At 41.2% G+C, this 13053-nt stretch overlaps 1 protein-coding gene across 1 annotated transcript in view; it reads right to left on the bottom strand.

The window, feature by feature from the left end:
• Positions 1 to 603: 603 nt before the first annotated feature.
• LOC134538996 (cysteine-rich motor neuron 1 protein) overlaps positions 604 to 13053 on the bottom strand; it is a 47561-nt gene continuing 35111 nt past the window's right edge. Inside the window, exon 4 of the mRNA XM_063380658.1 lies at positions 604 to 623. Within this exon, the coding sequence (XP_063236728.1) occupies positions 604 to 623 (20 nt within the window). The remainder of the gene's footprint in view (positions 624 to 13053) is intronic.

Here is a 13053-nt window from a genome sequence, read left to right as displayed (position 1 = left end):
AGTATTTGAATCCGAGTCCCTCGGATGCGAGAACAGTGCTTTACCACTATAGCGTGGTTCTTAAGACGATGCAGGGAATAGCAGCGGCCATACGTTGTGAAACTGAATTGAAATAAGCTTGAAATATGGCGTACCTTACTTGAGCTAAGCTTGAAACATTGTGAACCTGTCTTGAGCTAAGCTTGAAACATTGAGAAACTCACTTGAACTAAGCTTGAAATTTTACGAACCTAACTTGAACTAGGATTGAAACATTGCGAACCTGTCTTGAGCTAAGCTTGAAACATTGTGAACCTGCCTTGAACTAAGCTTGATACATTGAGAAACTCACTTGAACTAAGCTTGAAATATTACGAACCTAACTTGAACTAGGCTTGAAACACATTGCGAATATGACTATGTGCTAAATTTTAAAACATCACGAACCCTGACTTGAACCCAGCTTGAAACACTGTGGTTCTGCAACACGGCGGGGCAGACCTCACGCCTCGTCCGTCGTGGACGTTGTTGATGAGGCACGCAACAGGCGGAGACGGGCCGCTCATATATGAGCAGTCCAGCCCCGAGAAACCGCCGCGCTGGAGGCACCGCAGGTTGCCATGGTTACCGGGGCGTGCGGGTACCTGCCGGAGGCGAGAGAACGAAAAACCACCCTCGGTAGGGGTAAGAATATGCGCGTGAACTTAAAAAGTACGCGCGTTCAGCCACGCTCACTTGTAGAGACCGGAAAAAATTCGCGGATTCATTTCCTGATAGACTAGAATCCAAAAACGTTTGCCTCTTTACCGCATCAGTGATTGGGCCACAGTTTATCTGAATGACACTTGGCCAATGAAGAACCTTCAACAAAAGAAGTATCGAATCACTAGCGTCACAGTTAACAGGTTACACGAGTCAGTAGCCAATGAGCAGATGTTATATTCCCGCGTGCATATAGGATCATGGAGTATATCCTACAGGTCATTGAAATCGCGAATTTTTCCGGTCTCTACTCATCACCCCTTGCTGGCCTAGCTCTCTCTCTCTCTCTCTCCACTTTCTTTATGTCTTGTTATATTCAACAGAACCTTGAACACGCCATTATTATTGGTTATGACAATGCATTTAAAGAACCCATCTGAAATTTTTGATTTTCGATGCTAGCATGCCGGAGCATATTTTCTTCACAAATTACTATAACTGGGAAATTTCCATGACTTATCCAGGATTTCAATGTAAGTTCCCTGACTTTCCCTGAAAAAATTCCAACTTTCCTTAATTTTCCTTCCCTGATTTTCCAGAATGTAGCCATCCTGTATAACATTTAAGGCCACCCTCCTAATTAGCATTAGAAATATAGACAGGAAAATTTCTCGATTTCAGTGAACTATATATATATATATATATATATATATATATATATATCTGTGTGTGTGTATAGGTGTGTGTAGGTGTGTGTAGGTGTGTGTGTGTGTGTGTGTTAGACTCCATGGTTCTCCATGCACTCGGAAAAAAAATAACATCTGCTCCTTGGCTACTGACTCGTGACACCTGTCACAAACGGGTTGAAGGTTTCTCATTGGCCCTGGATTCCTTCAGATAAAACTGTCTCACAATCACTGAAAATGACTACGCGAAGTTTTCGTGTCTCCACGTGCGCTTTTAAATTCGTGAATTTTAGAAGCGTTGATAAGCTACCTTGATATTGTTCAAGCCGTTTTGTTTGCCAGCTTCGCAATAAAACCGCCCACTTTTTTTTTTTTTTTTTAAAGCGGCGCGGTCTTTATTTCGACGGCGGAGTTTCAAGTGTGGCTCAGATAAGCGGCGAACAACGGCTTTGCCGGGGATTTTCGAATTTCATCGGTCGTTTCCGGGTGGCGTCTTCCCCCTCCCCCCTGCCCCTCTGGAGGCCACCGGGGGGGAATAGCACAACTTCCGGGGCGGAAGCCGCCGCAGTTTCGCCGGGGCAAGTTTCGGTGTTTCGGGGACTCGAGACTGCCTGCGCCTCGGGGGCGTAACAGCCCCCCCCCCCCCCCGGAGCACCCTGGAGCTCTCTCTGAGGAGTTGCGGAGTTTGCGTGGAGAGCAGCAGCGGCCGCGCGCCCTTAGAGGAGTTCTCCGCGGACTCCGGACCGCGCGCGCAAACTCGGCTCAGTTGTCTGTTTCGACTCCCGAGCCGACAGATTTACTCCTCGACCATTACGTTCTTTAAATGATTCGTTCGACGGGGAATTTTGATTTAATGCCAGTTTTATTTTTTGACATACGCCATTGTTATTTTGGCACGGTTTGTCATAGAAAAAATTCCGAAAATAAAATATATATATATATGAAGATAAAAATTTCACGGAAAACAAGACTGAATCAGCTGATGTCGGACAAACGGGAACCAACGATGAAACCAAACAACACAACGACGACACCACGGACAAAAAAAAAATGTTTGACCTCTAAACAACGGACAGCACAAGAATTCCCATTCAAGGAACTTAGTCGTGAAAAATAAAATAACAACACAAGACGGGTATAGTCACTTTTGCCAACATTAGGGTACAGACCGAACGTGTTGGTGTGCCAAATGGAACCTTATGACATTGAAACTACCCAGCATATGTATATTTGGTGAACTAAATTAGTAATAAGTAGAGACCGGAAAAAATTCGCGGGTTCGATGACCTTCAGGATATATTCCAATATCCTCTACACACTCGGGCAAATGCCAACTGTTCATTGGCTGTTGACTTGTGAGTCGTCTCGACTGGGTGGCCTGTGATTCGACACTTGAATGAGTGAGGGTCTCTAATTGGCCCTCAGTCCTCCAGATTAACAGTTAACCAATGACAGAAGCAGCACTAAGGTATAATTATTTGAATGTTACCATAACACGAAATGAATCCGCGAATTTTTCAGGTCTCTAGTAATAAGTAGTTTAAAGTTAGCTCAGTTATTTGAAATACCTGAGAAAATGGCAAAATGTCAACGGGCACTTTATCACAGACGTAGAGCGCGCGCTTGTAAATCTCCAGGAACGTGGTTTGAATCTCGTACATGGAAATATATTTTTTTAAAATAGCTTTATAATATTATATAATAAAAAAATTTTAATCCACTCAATAGGGTCGATATTTTTGTAGTAATTATTTATAGACTTATTAAACTATTTTAAGTAAAAAAACAAGTATACAAACATAATGCTAGCTTAAAAAAAATTCGTTTTTAAAATGTTTCAGGTTAATATTTTAGTAATGCCGTAGAAGTATAACTACTAATGTGTGTGGGATTTTAAAGTGTTAGTTGTTTAGTCCAATGTTAAAAAGATGGAATGTAATTTAATATAGTTCCTTGTCGAAAGGAACAGCATTCGCAGAAGCCTGCCACAGGCGCAGTGCCCGGGCGGTCGACCACAGAAGGAAAACTGGCGCGGAATCGCCCCGTGGGAATTAAGAGATGTTGGTTGTTGTCGGCGGAGGAAGAGGGGGGGGGGGGGGCATCGGGGGTTGACGAAGAGATATCGGAGATAAAGCCCTGGTGAAACCCCCTCGGGGGTTGACAAGGGGTGCGAACGGCTGTCTGGCGGAAGGAAGAATTCCCTATCTCGGGAGCAATCACAGATCTCCATCGCTTCTCTCTCGAAAAGGGGAGGGGGTAGTAGTAGTAGTAGTAGTAGTAGTAGTAGTAGTAGTAGTAGTAGTAGTAGTAGTAGTAGTTGTTGTAGTAGTAGTAGTATATAATAGTTGGTCCTGCGGCAGAATTAGGAGAGTGGAGCCGGAGTTAAAATCCGCCATCTTGGATCGTGAAGTCACTGCGACCGTCCTGGATAGCCTGGATTTTTTGACCTTTTACTTGACCCTAGTGGCCATCACGGATTTGGCTTTTTGAATTATAGACCATTATACCAATCTTGGATTTTTAAAACCCGAAATTATAACTGGGAAAATTGGAAAATAAAATTAAAAATTATATAATAAAAATTGTAACAACTTTCAGAAATTTATTATTATGACGTCATCGTTTTATTTTTTACGGCCGCCATCTTGAAAATTCGGATTTTTATGCTACCAATTCGGTTAAAATTATTAAATTTACGAAAAGATAATTTAACAAAATTTTAGTAAAAAAAATTCTCGCAACATGGAGTCCTAGGTTTGAAGGCGGTGAGGTTATTCGATTAAAAATGGCGATGGCTCGTTACTCCACGGAAGCCACCGGCAGAACCACCCACCACCCTTTTATTTTTCCAATAATGCTCAAGTATTATATAAAACCAACCAGTGTGACGTCATGGCGGCCATCTTGTTCATATTCGTGGGCTGGAGGCCGCCAACTTGGATGACGATACAGCCACCATCCAAGATGGCGGCAAAACAAAATGGTGTTAAAATTCAAAATGGTGGGTTTCAAAATGTCCGCCAGGGTCAAGGTAAAAAGTATAAATTCAAGGTCATACAAGATGGCCGCCGTGACGTCACAACACAAGATGGCGGACATCGCCTCCGGCTCCGGCTCCACCTGCCGCAGGACCTACTATTTTAAACTACCGGGTGGGAACGTTGGTCCGATATGGGACGCCCCGTTCACAGAGGCTGCCTGTTTCTCCCTCGAACGCGCGCGCTGAGCCGAGCTACAATATTGACTGGCGGCGATCGGACGAGGTGTAGGACCGGGGGGGGGGGGGGGGAGGGGTAGGAGGCGGTTGTTTGCGGATGATCCGGCAAAGTGGTTCTGCGATCCTCGTCTCCGTTCAGAACAAGGGAAGGAGGGAGTGGGGTGCCTTATTCCATCATGTTCGCCCCTGGGGTTCGTGTCAACACGGGGTAGTGCGCGGACCAGCCCCCTCGGACCAAGGCCTGGTCGAGGTGTCCCGGGGTGTTGACCCTCGGCTGAAGATCCCGTCGAGGCCCCCTACCCTCCCACCCCCCCTCCCACCCCCACCATGCCCGAACCAGTTCCACGAGACCCGTGCCGCCAGCTAGTGAGGCGATTCAATCAGTTCAATAGGTTTTTATTGGCACACTTTTTACATTATCTTCGAAAGATTTGTGCATTGGGAGTGTATGACTTGATGTAATCTTTTGGACATACGCCATTGCTAAACACTTTTTCTGTTGAAGAAAACTAAAAAAAAATACCCAAAAGACATAAAACACAAATTAAGCAAAAAGTTGCTGTTGTCAACAGGATATAAACACCACATAATATTCCATAACAGGAATATGGTCAACAAACAAAGAAAAAAAAATGGACTAAGAGAACGAAAAAAAAAAAAAACATCATCATTTGTGGGTTTTTTTTCGTTCTCTTGGTCCTTTTTTATTTGTTTTTCTTTGTTTGTTGACCGTATTCCTGTTATGGAATATTATGTGGTGTTTATATCCTGTTGACAACAGCAATTTTTTTTGCTTAATTTGTGTTTTATGTCTTTTGGGTATTTTTTTTTTTTTTTTTTTTTAGTTTTCTTCTACAGAAAAAGTGCTAAGCAATGGCGTATGTCCAAAAGATTGCATCAAGTCACGCTTTTTACACTTTACTGATCTTGTTATTGCAACATGGCATTCCAGCACTCAGTGCTCTTTTACCTAATTTAGTTTATATATACACATACATTTCTTATATGGTTATAGTAAAACATTATTTAAATTAAAGGAAATTTAAAAAAAAAACTTTTAGCAATGATTTTTGGAGCCTCTTTTGGCTCAATGTTTTTGTTTTGAGTCTACACCTAGAACATATTTACACTATAATATTATACACACATTCATAGTAAAAATTGTCTTTCACTGTACATAAACATGGCACTAAAATTTAACTATTTACATACATGGCACTGTGGTGGGCATCCATGGCTCTTTAATTCACATAAGGCGACAATCCCGGGTTTCATCCCACACTGCTGTAAATATTTGTTAAAATTACACACGTTTGTACTTTTACATGGAAAATAACTGTGTAACACTGCAAAATAATTATCACAGTAATACTTGGTCCCAGTACCTCCAAACAGTTAAAGCTATTCGTAACCCGTTTCTACGGGGGGGAAAAACGCACATATTAAGCATTATACAACAAAGTAATTAAAATTAAATATAATGCAGCGATTTCCGTAAATATATAATCATTATTATCTTTCATATTTATATGAAGAAAAAAAAATAACCATAGCCACGTGTTATACAGGTTTACAATATCTTCCTTGTCGTATTTACGGACTATTTCTTTGCAACTGGTTTCCAAAGGAATCTTTAGTAAAAACGTACAATTTTTTTTTTTTCTGTGTGATACGCCAGCATGATTTGAATCCACGAGCAGTACCTAAGTATCCGAGTGGTTTGGAGTTAAGTAGATAATTTTCAAAAACCCGTTGCTTGAAGGCCCCCGCCTACCCGGGCATACATACGGTTTGCAGAAAAAAACCAACAGGATTTAAAAAAAAAATGCTTAACATATCCTGGTATTGCCTGTTTAAGAAAACCCTTTTAAAGTGTGTTTTAGAAGAGTGAAAATGGCTCGAACGTGTGTATTCAAAATAATGGTTAAGCATGAAACGTCCCCGTAAAGAGATTCTTGAAAGCACTCGAAATGACTTGCATTACACCTTTATCCTCATTTCTCCAGCATATAATGTAATGGTTACCGCCCAAAGGGTCCCTTGGAATAGGACTTCGTAACGTATCCTAACGGTAACATGAAGGGTTAAACGAGCTTAAAAATAAAGAGGTTCAAATGCACCTAGTAGAAGGCACACGATGTCTTAACCTCGGCGTTTTTTGACGTGAAAACTTCTAATAAATAGATAAACGCCAGCTGCACGCACGAAAAAGTGTCCCGTAACGCACATTGTCCCGTTATGCTGTGTCCCGTAACGCTGTGTCCCGTTACGCTCATTGTACGCTTGCGCCGCATCTATCTCTCTTCCACTCGATTGGAACAACAATCGATTTGACTTTTTCGAGGAACATTAAACTTGAAACACTCCCATTCGTTTCCTACTTTTCCTATCATCGTCCTATCCTTAACAGAATAACACAGATTGGAAGAAGTTAAATAGCAAACATGTATAAAAGTTATAGTTGAAATAATCTCTTCGTTAAAGTAATTATCATATTTGAATTAATGAGTGCAAATAAAAGTAAATATATCAATTAAATTTTAGATTTCATTTCACTCCTTCTTTGTATCCATACAAAATAGTGATAATTCAATAAAAATGATTCAATTTTATTCATAAAAGTATGCAATAATTTCATCAATGTTTTGTTATGACGTTGTCACGTTAAACTTTCGTCCGTAAACCGACTTTACAGACAACCAATTTTTTTTTTTAAATGAATACGTTACCCAATGAAACGTGATCTACGATCAGCAGCACAAACACTTGCGCCTTCCTTATCGGTCCGAGCTCGAGATGAAGTCCCTGCGCGCGCCGACGCGGCGTTGTAGCAACCCAAGTTTTCCCGGCGAGCGGAAAGATAATAGAACGTTCTCTCTCTCTCTTCTCTCCCCCCCCCCCTCCATCACCCGTCACCATTTTTTTCCCCTTCTTTACACAAAAACCGCGACGAAACAAATGCGTTACCCTCCCTTAATCCAACCTCGCATCGAATTAATTTCGACACCCGAGGAGGCCAGAACAAGGCGGTTGAAAAGTGGCCGAGGAGGGTTTTTGTTAGGAGCGGAAGGGTGGGAGAAAAAAGTTTTCTTGCGGAAGGGAAACTCGACGCCAGATAAGAAATTTACAAGGCGCAACTGCGAAAACCGAGGATCTCGTTGTTGTTTTCCCGGGTAATTTTATTCGGGGAAAGAGCCTTTCTTGGTGGCGGAGAAAGAGAGAGAGAGAGTCTTCAAGGGGGGAGGGGGGGAGAGGGTTCGCCGCTGAAGCTGTAGGAAACGTATTAATAAATCGCGCCCGTTGAAGCGAAGGAGCTGCCGGCCTTTTGTTTCCTGGCGGTCCGCAACTTCTCTCTTCTCGTGCCGTTCCGTTTATCTCCGCGTCTCTGCACCGGTGGCACCCGACACACCAGCGGCCATTGTTTGTCCGTTCGCGTTCCTGCTCGACCGATGGACAAACCAGGCAGAAGGAGGAGGGGGGGGGGGTGGGGTGGAATCTATCTGCCGTGACTTGATACCTAGGTTTTCGAAGTAGTTTCGGGCTCGCCCGCTAGATAGTAGCTTTCACAATATATTACTAGCGTAGCTATATGTTGGATTTTAATTTTTTTTGCTAGTTTAATTTTACTGTAATGAAATATTTCGAAATTGGGAATACGTGGGAAACACAGAAAATAAAAGTTCTTGTGAGAGAACAACATGACGTTAGTCAAACGAAAACTTTCAGTCATTGTTATTTGCTAGACGTTAATACAGGTAACAAATAACACGTAGGCTTTACTAAAAAATAAACTTATAGTTTAAAATACTAAAAATAAACTAAAAAATTTTAAAAAATAAAATTAAAATTTAAGTTTTTTGTCGAACAGCCAAATAATGCTCACAACTCCGTACAACTAAAAACGTAGGCTTTTCTCTTCTTTTATTTCCGTAATGACTATATCCTAAAATTAGTGATAGAAAATTTAAGAAAGATTATATCCAGCACCCCATTACTAATTTTAAATTAATTATTGTTATTAAGTTCATATGGTCATTTTCGTCATGAAAATATCCTAAAATTTTCTAATTAACTATATCCTAAAATAAGAGATAGAAAATATATTACAAATCATATTGCTATAACTTTAATTTCTATAAATTTAAGACAAATGATACCAAGCACCCCATTTCTAATTAAAATTCATTATTTTTATTACGTACACATGTAATTTTCGTAATGACTATAACCTAAAATTTTTGTATTGACTATCCTAAAATTGGTGATAGAAAATCTGTTACAAATCATATTGTTATTTCTGACAGAAAATTTAAGACAAATGATATCAAGCACTCTACTCTTTTAGTTATACAAAGCTGTTGTGCATTATTTGGGTGTTAAAAAAAAAAATAATTTTTTTTAGTTCAGTAAACGAAACTTTTTTTAATCTATAAGTATATTTTGTTCTTTTTATTCTCAAAATAATATAAAAATATCGAATATAAGTAATTGAAACACATTAAAAATGACTACTAAATATGAGTGCTTAAGGTCTTTTTGGTTACAATGAACTAAAAATTTAGTCATCAACCCCTTTCCCTTCGAAGGGGAGAAATTTGAATCCCAGGAACATTAGTACACCATAACCCGACCTCGGAAACACCCTAAATCGAAAATAATATAGTTTTAAATTTTCGAAATTTAAGGGCCTTAAGCCCCCATCCCCTTTTCCAAGGCATATTTACTACCGCAACCCAACCTTTTGGAACAGAAACATTCAAAATCAGAAAAGCATGGATTTTTTAATTTTCAAATTGTTGTGTCTTTAACCCCCCCCCCCCCCCCGGGCCACTTGGGCACAGTCGACCCCGCGGAAAATTCCCTCGACTTTATGGATACAAAAAGAGCATGGTTATTACCCATAGCTCAAAATTTGTGGTTTTTTTTTCATCTTCCCCCCCCCCCAACACCCCATTAACACTAAGGTATCAAAATATTGTATTGTCAGAGGTACTTTATATGTATGTAAAATTTCAACACATTTGGACTTTGAATATTAGGTAAAATTTGAATGGAAATATTTTACTACATAGTCCATTCATTCATACATACAGGTGAAGCTAATAAAAGCGAGGTAAAACCAGGCGACAGTATATTTACCACAAAACAAGAAATGCAATGCTTAACTTGAAACATGTTCGACCTGACGGCTTAGAGGATACAGCTTCTGGCTTCTGGGGTTAAAAGGGGTGTGTGGTCTGACTCGGATGTCTTCGCGCGAGGGAAACGTGGCGGACGTTTCCTGAGCCCGCCGACTCGTTCCGCTGCAGCTCCGCACGAGAAGTGTTCGATCCCGGACGAGACGTTAAGCCCCGATTCATTGAAGTGGCTTGGCTTCTGGGTTGTAGCCGTGTCCTTGGCGAATAAGGAAGGAAGCAGCACCTTCCCCATCAGGCGAGAGTACAGTAAACTCCCTATTATTCGCGCATGCTACGAAAAAATACAGCACATATGTAAATCTGTATTTTATTACAAGTGAGCCAATTTGACCTTTACTGACGAGTGTATTGTGTGCAGTATACAGTAAAATGCCACAGGCGATCCCAGTGCGAAGGCGCAGATGACTCACGAAGCGGCTTTGCAACACATCGTCGGACTGCTTCACATTTAGAGGAACAAGACGACGATGCGCAGTTGGCTGAAAAATTTATGTTGCGGAAATTCAATCAAGAATTAAGAAAATATGTTTCCAAAACAAGAAACAAAAACAAGTGACTGATTTTTTTTTTCTTCAAAAAGTTGTAAATTTAAATAGTTGTGCTTTTTTAGTGTCTAATGAAGCCTGCCTATCCTTGTTACGAAGTAAGTACCGAGCACTTTTATGTTTACATCACTGAAATGTATTGTATGTTAATTATTCAGTAAAATACTAAAATTCTAGCAACATTTAATATTTTTTTCTTGTTAAGTTTAACTTTTACTGTAAATAAATTTTTATAATTTTGAAGTTGAAATTAATGTTTTTTTTTTTTGTTTCCCATTTTCGGCTCTTTTGCGGATTATCCGCGATTTTCACTATCCGCGGTGGCCCTGCCACTTAATTTCACGGATAATCGGGAGTGTAATGTATATAAAGGCAGGACAACTGGTAAGAACCTCAGTAGGTAACTGCTCCTTGATGATGGCGACTGCAACGTCGACCGAAACGTCGGTATTTTGCCAAGGAAACACGGCTACAACCCAGAAGCCAAGCTACTTTCAGACAATGGTCGTGAAAAGCCCTGGGAACACCTCATTTCATTGATTCGTTCATCCGATCAGGCATTCCTGTTAATATTCCTTTCATCCGTTCGTTCATTCATGCAACCGTTAATTCTATCCATTCGATCGTTGATCCAGTCTTTCGTTCACGGAGGGGTACGGGGGAGCCGGAGTTGCGGAAGGCAGCGGTAAGCCACGACGGTGTCCCGGCAAGGAGCGTCAAGGCCTCGTCGCGCGAGAGAGAGAGAGACGCGGCGATAAAGCGGGCATGTGTCGTTTTGCCTAAAGGCGTTTTGCCTAATTTAAGGCGAAACGCCGTTTAGTAAAACGCCGTTAGGCAAAACGCCGTTAGGAAAAACGCCGTTAGGCTAATCGCCATTAGGAAATTCGCCGTTAGACAAAATACTCTTACCTATTTTAGGCAAAACTCCATTAGGCAATTCGCCGTTAGGCAAAATGCTCTTACCTCTTTTAGGCAAAACTCCATTAGGCAATTCGGCGTTAGGAAAAACACCGTTAGGCATATCGCCGTTAGGCAAAACGTCGTTAGGCAATTCGACGTAAGGCAAAACGCCTTTAGGCGAAATGACTTTAGGCAAATCGCCTGTTACTCGATAAAAGCGCGATGAAAGAGGGGCGCAGCCAGGACGAGGGCCAAACGGGGCCGGACGCCCTCTTGAGGCGCGTCCAGAACACGTCGTGAAGGGGGGGGGGGGGAGAAGCGGTTAAGATAAGCCCCGGCCCCGGAGACGTCAGTATACGTATGTGTGTGTGTGTGTGTGTGTCGCCGGCAGCGATGGACGTAGGGGCGCTGTCGTAGCGCCAGGCCATCTCTCGCCCGGAGCCGTCTCCGCCGACCTAGTTCAAGCGTCGACCGCTAGGGGCTGTGTGTGTGTGGGGGGGGGGGGGAATTCTCGCTAGCTCGTTCGCAATGCGAGTTCACGAATAGTTCGACAAAGTCACTAACAAAGTCACACTTGTTGTGTGAGTTTTCTCAACGACAGCTTACATTCCCCAAAACACTCCTTAACTATTGTCGGTTGCATGCGACCCAAGTTATCTCCGTTTTTTAAATCCCACAAGTATGTATATGTCATAATTTATTTTTAAAATTCACAATAACAAACAAGTTTTTAGGACAATCTGCGACGAGGTAAGGAATCTGTATTGGGGTTTTAAATTATGTACGAGGTTAGAAGAAATTGTTTTATACCTCTCAGTCCGTTTTAGAAAAGCTGTATATTGAATTTATTTTTGTTTACTTATATTTCGCTTTTTTTTTGTCTTGTGTGTGTGTGTGTGTGTATGTGAAATTTTGCAATCGATTTTAAACATCTAGACTGGTGATGTAGGCACCGCCTGCGTAGCTCTACGTTATGCATCCCGCAATACTGCATTGTTCTGCTCGTAACCTAACGCCCACGAATCCAGGGGCATTGAAAAAATATTACTGAACAGACAGACAAGAAAGCAAGTTAATTGCTTGCATTGTCGTCGAGTTCTGAGCTACGTTCGAAGTTTCAAGGATCTAGCTCATCGGGAAGTTTAGTTTAAAAATCGATTTAGAAATTTTTACCAAACAAGACAAGTCAGACAAGAAACAGGAGAAAATAAAAACTCGAATTATTATTACATATTTCATTCCGACAATCCTTTAAAAACGAGTAAACTAGTTTCTGTCTCCCTGTGTGAGCAACAATCACTGAGCTGCTATGGTGACGTCACACACACACGAGCATGCGTGTTTTCCCGCATGCTGATGGCGAGTAAACTCTCTCGATGTAATCGACATATCGTCGCTGTTACTGCAAAAGGTCGTATGTCAAAATGTCTCACTTTCCAGGAGATCAAAAAAAACTGTTTCATTCATCAGGGTTATATTATGTTATGAAATTTTGGGAGTATTCTTAGAATTATGCTTCTACTTTACAGTTATTGACAAACGACTTTTTGCCACAACATAGGTTGCCTTCCGAAATACACAAACAGCCAAAAATTTAAAAATGCCAATTTTTGACATACGACCTTTCGCAGTAACAGCAACGATAGTATCAAGTGGGCGCTACGACCCCGCTGGCTGTTTGCAGCTTCTCTTAAATCTTCCCGAGTAGCCGCCGACTTTCGTCTTTCAGTGTGCATTTCACATAGTCAATCAAATTCAAAATCAATTTAAAAATATTAAATTCTGTCAAGTAACTATGGTTTTATTTTTACTGACTACAGTTAACT

This window comes from Bacillus rossius, chromosome 14 (genome assembly GCF_032445375.1).
Source record: "Bacillus rossius redtenbacheri isolate Brsri chromosome 14, Brsri_v3, whole genome shotgun sequence".
Classification (NCBI taxonomy): domain Eukaryota; kingdom Metazoa; phylum Arthropoda; class Insecta; order Phasmatodea; family Bacillidae; genus Bacillus; species Bacillus rossius.
Note: the sequence above shows the minus strand (reverse complement) of the source record. Positions and strands in the feature narration are given on the sequence as shown.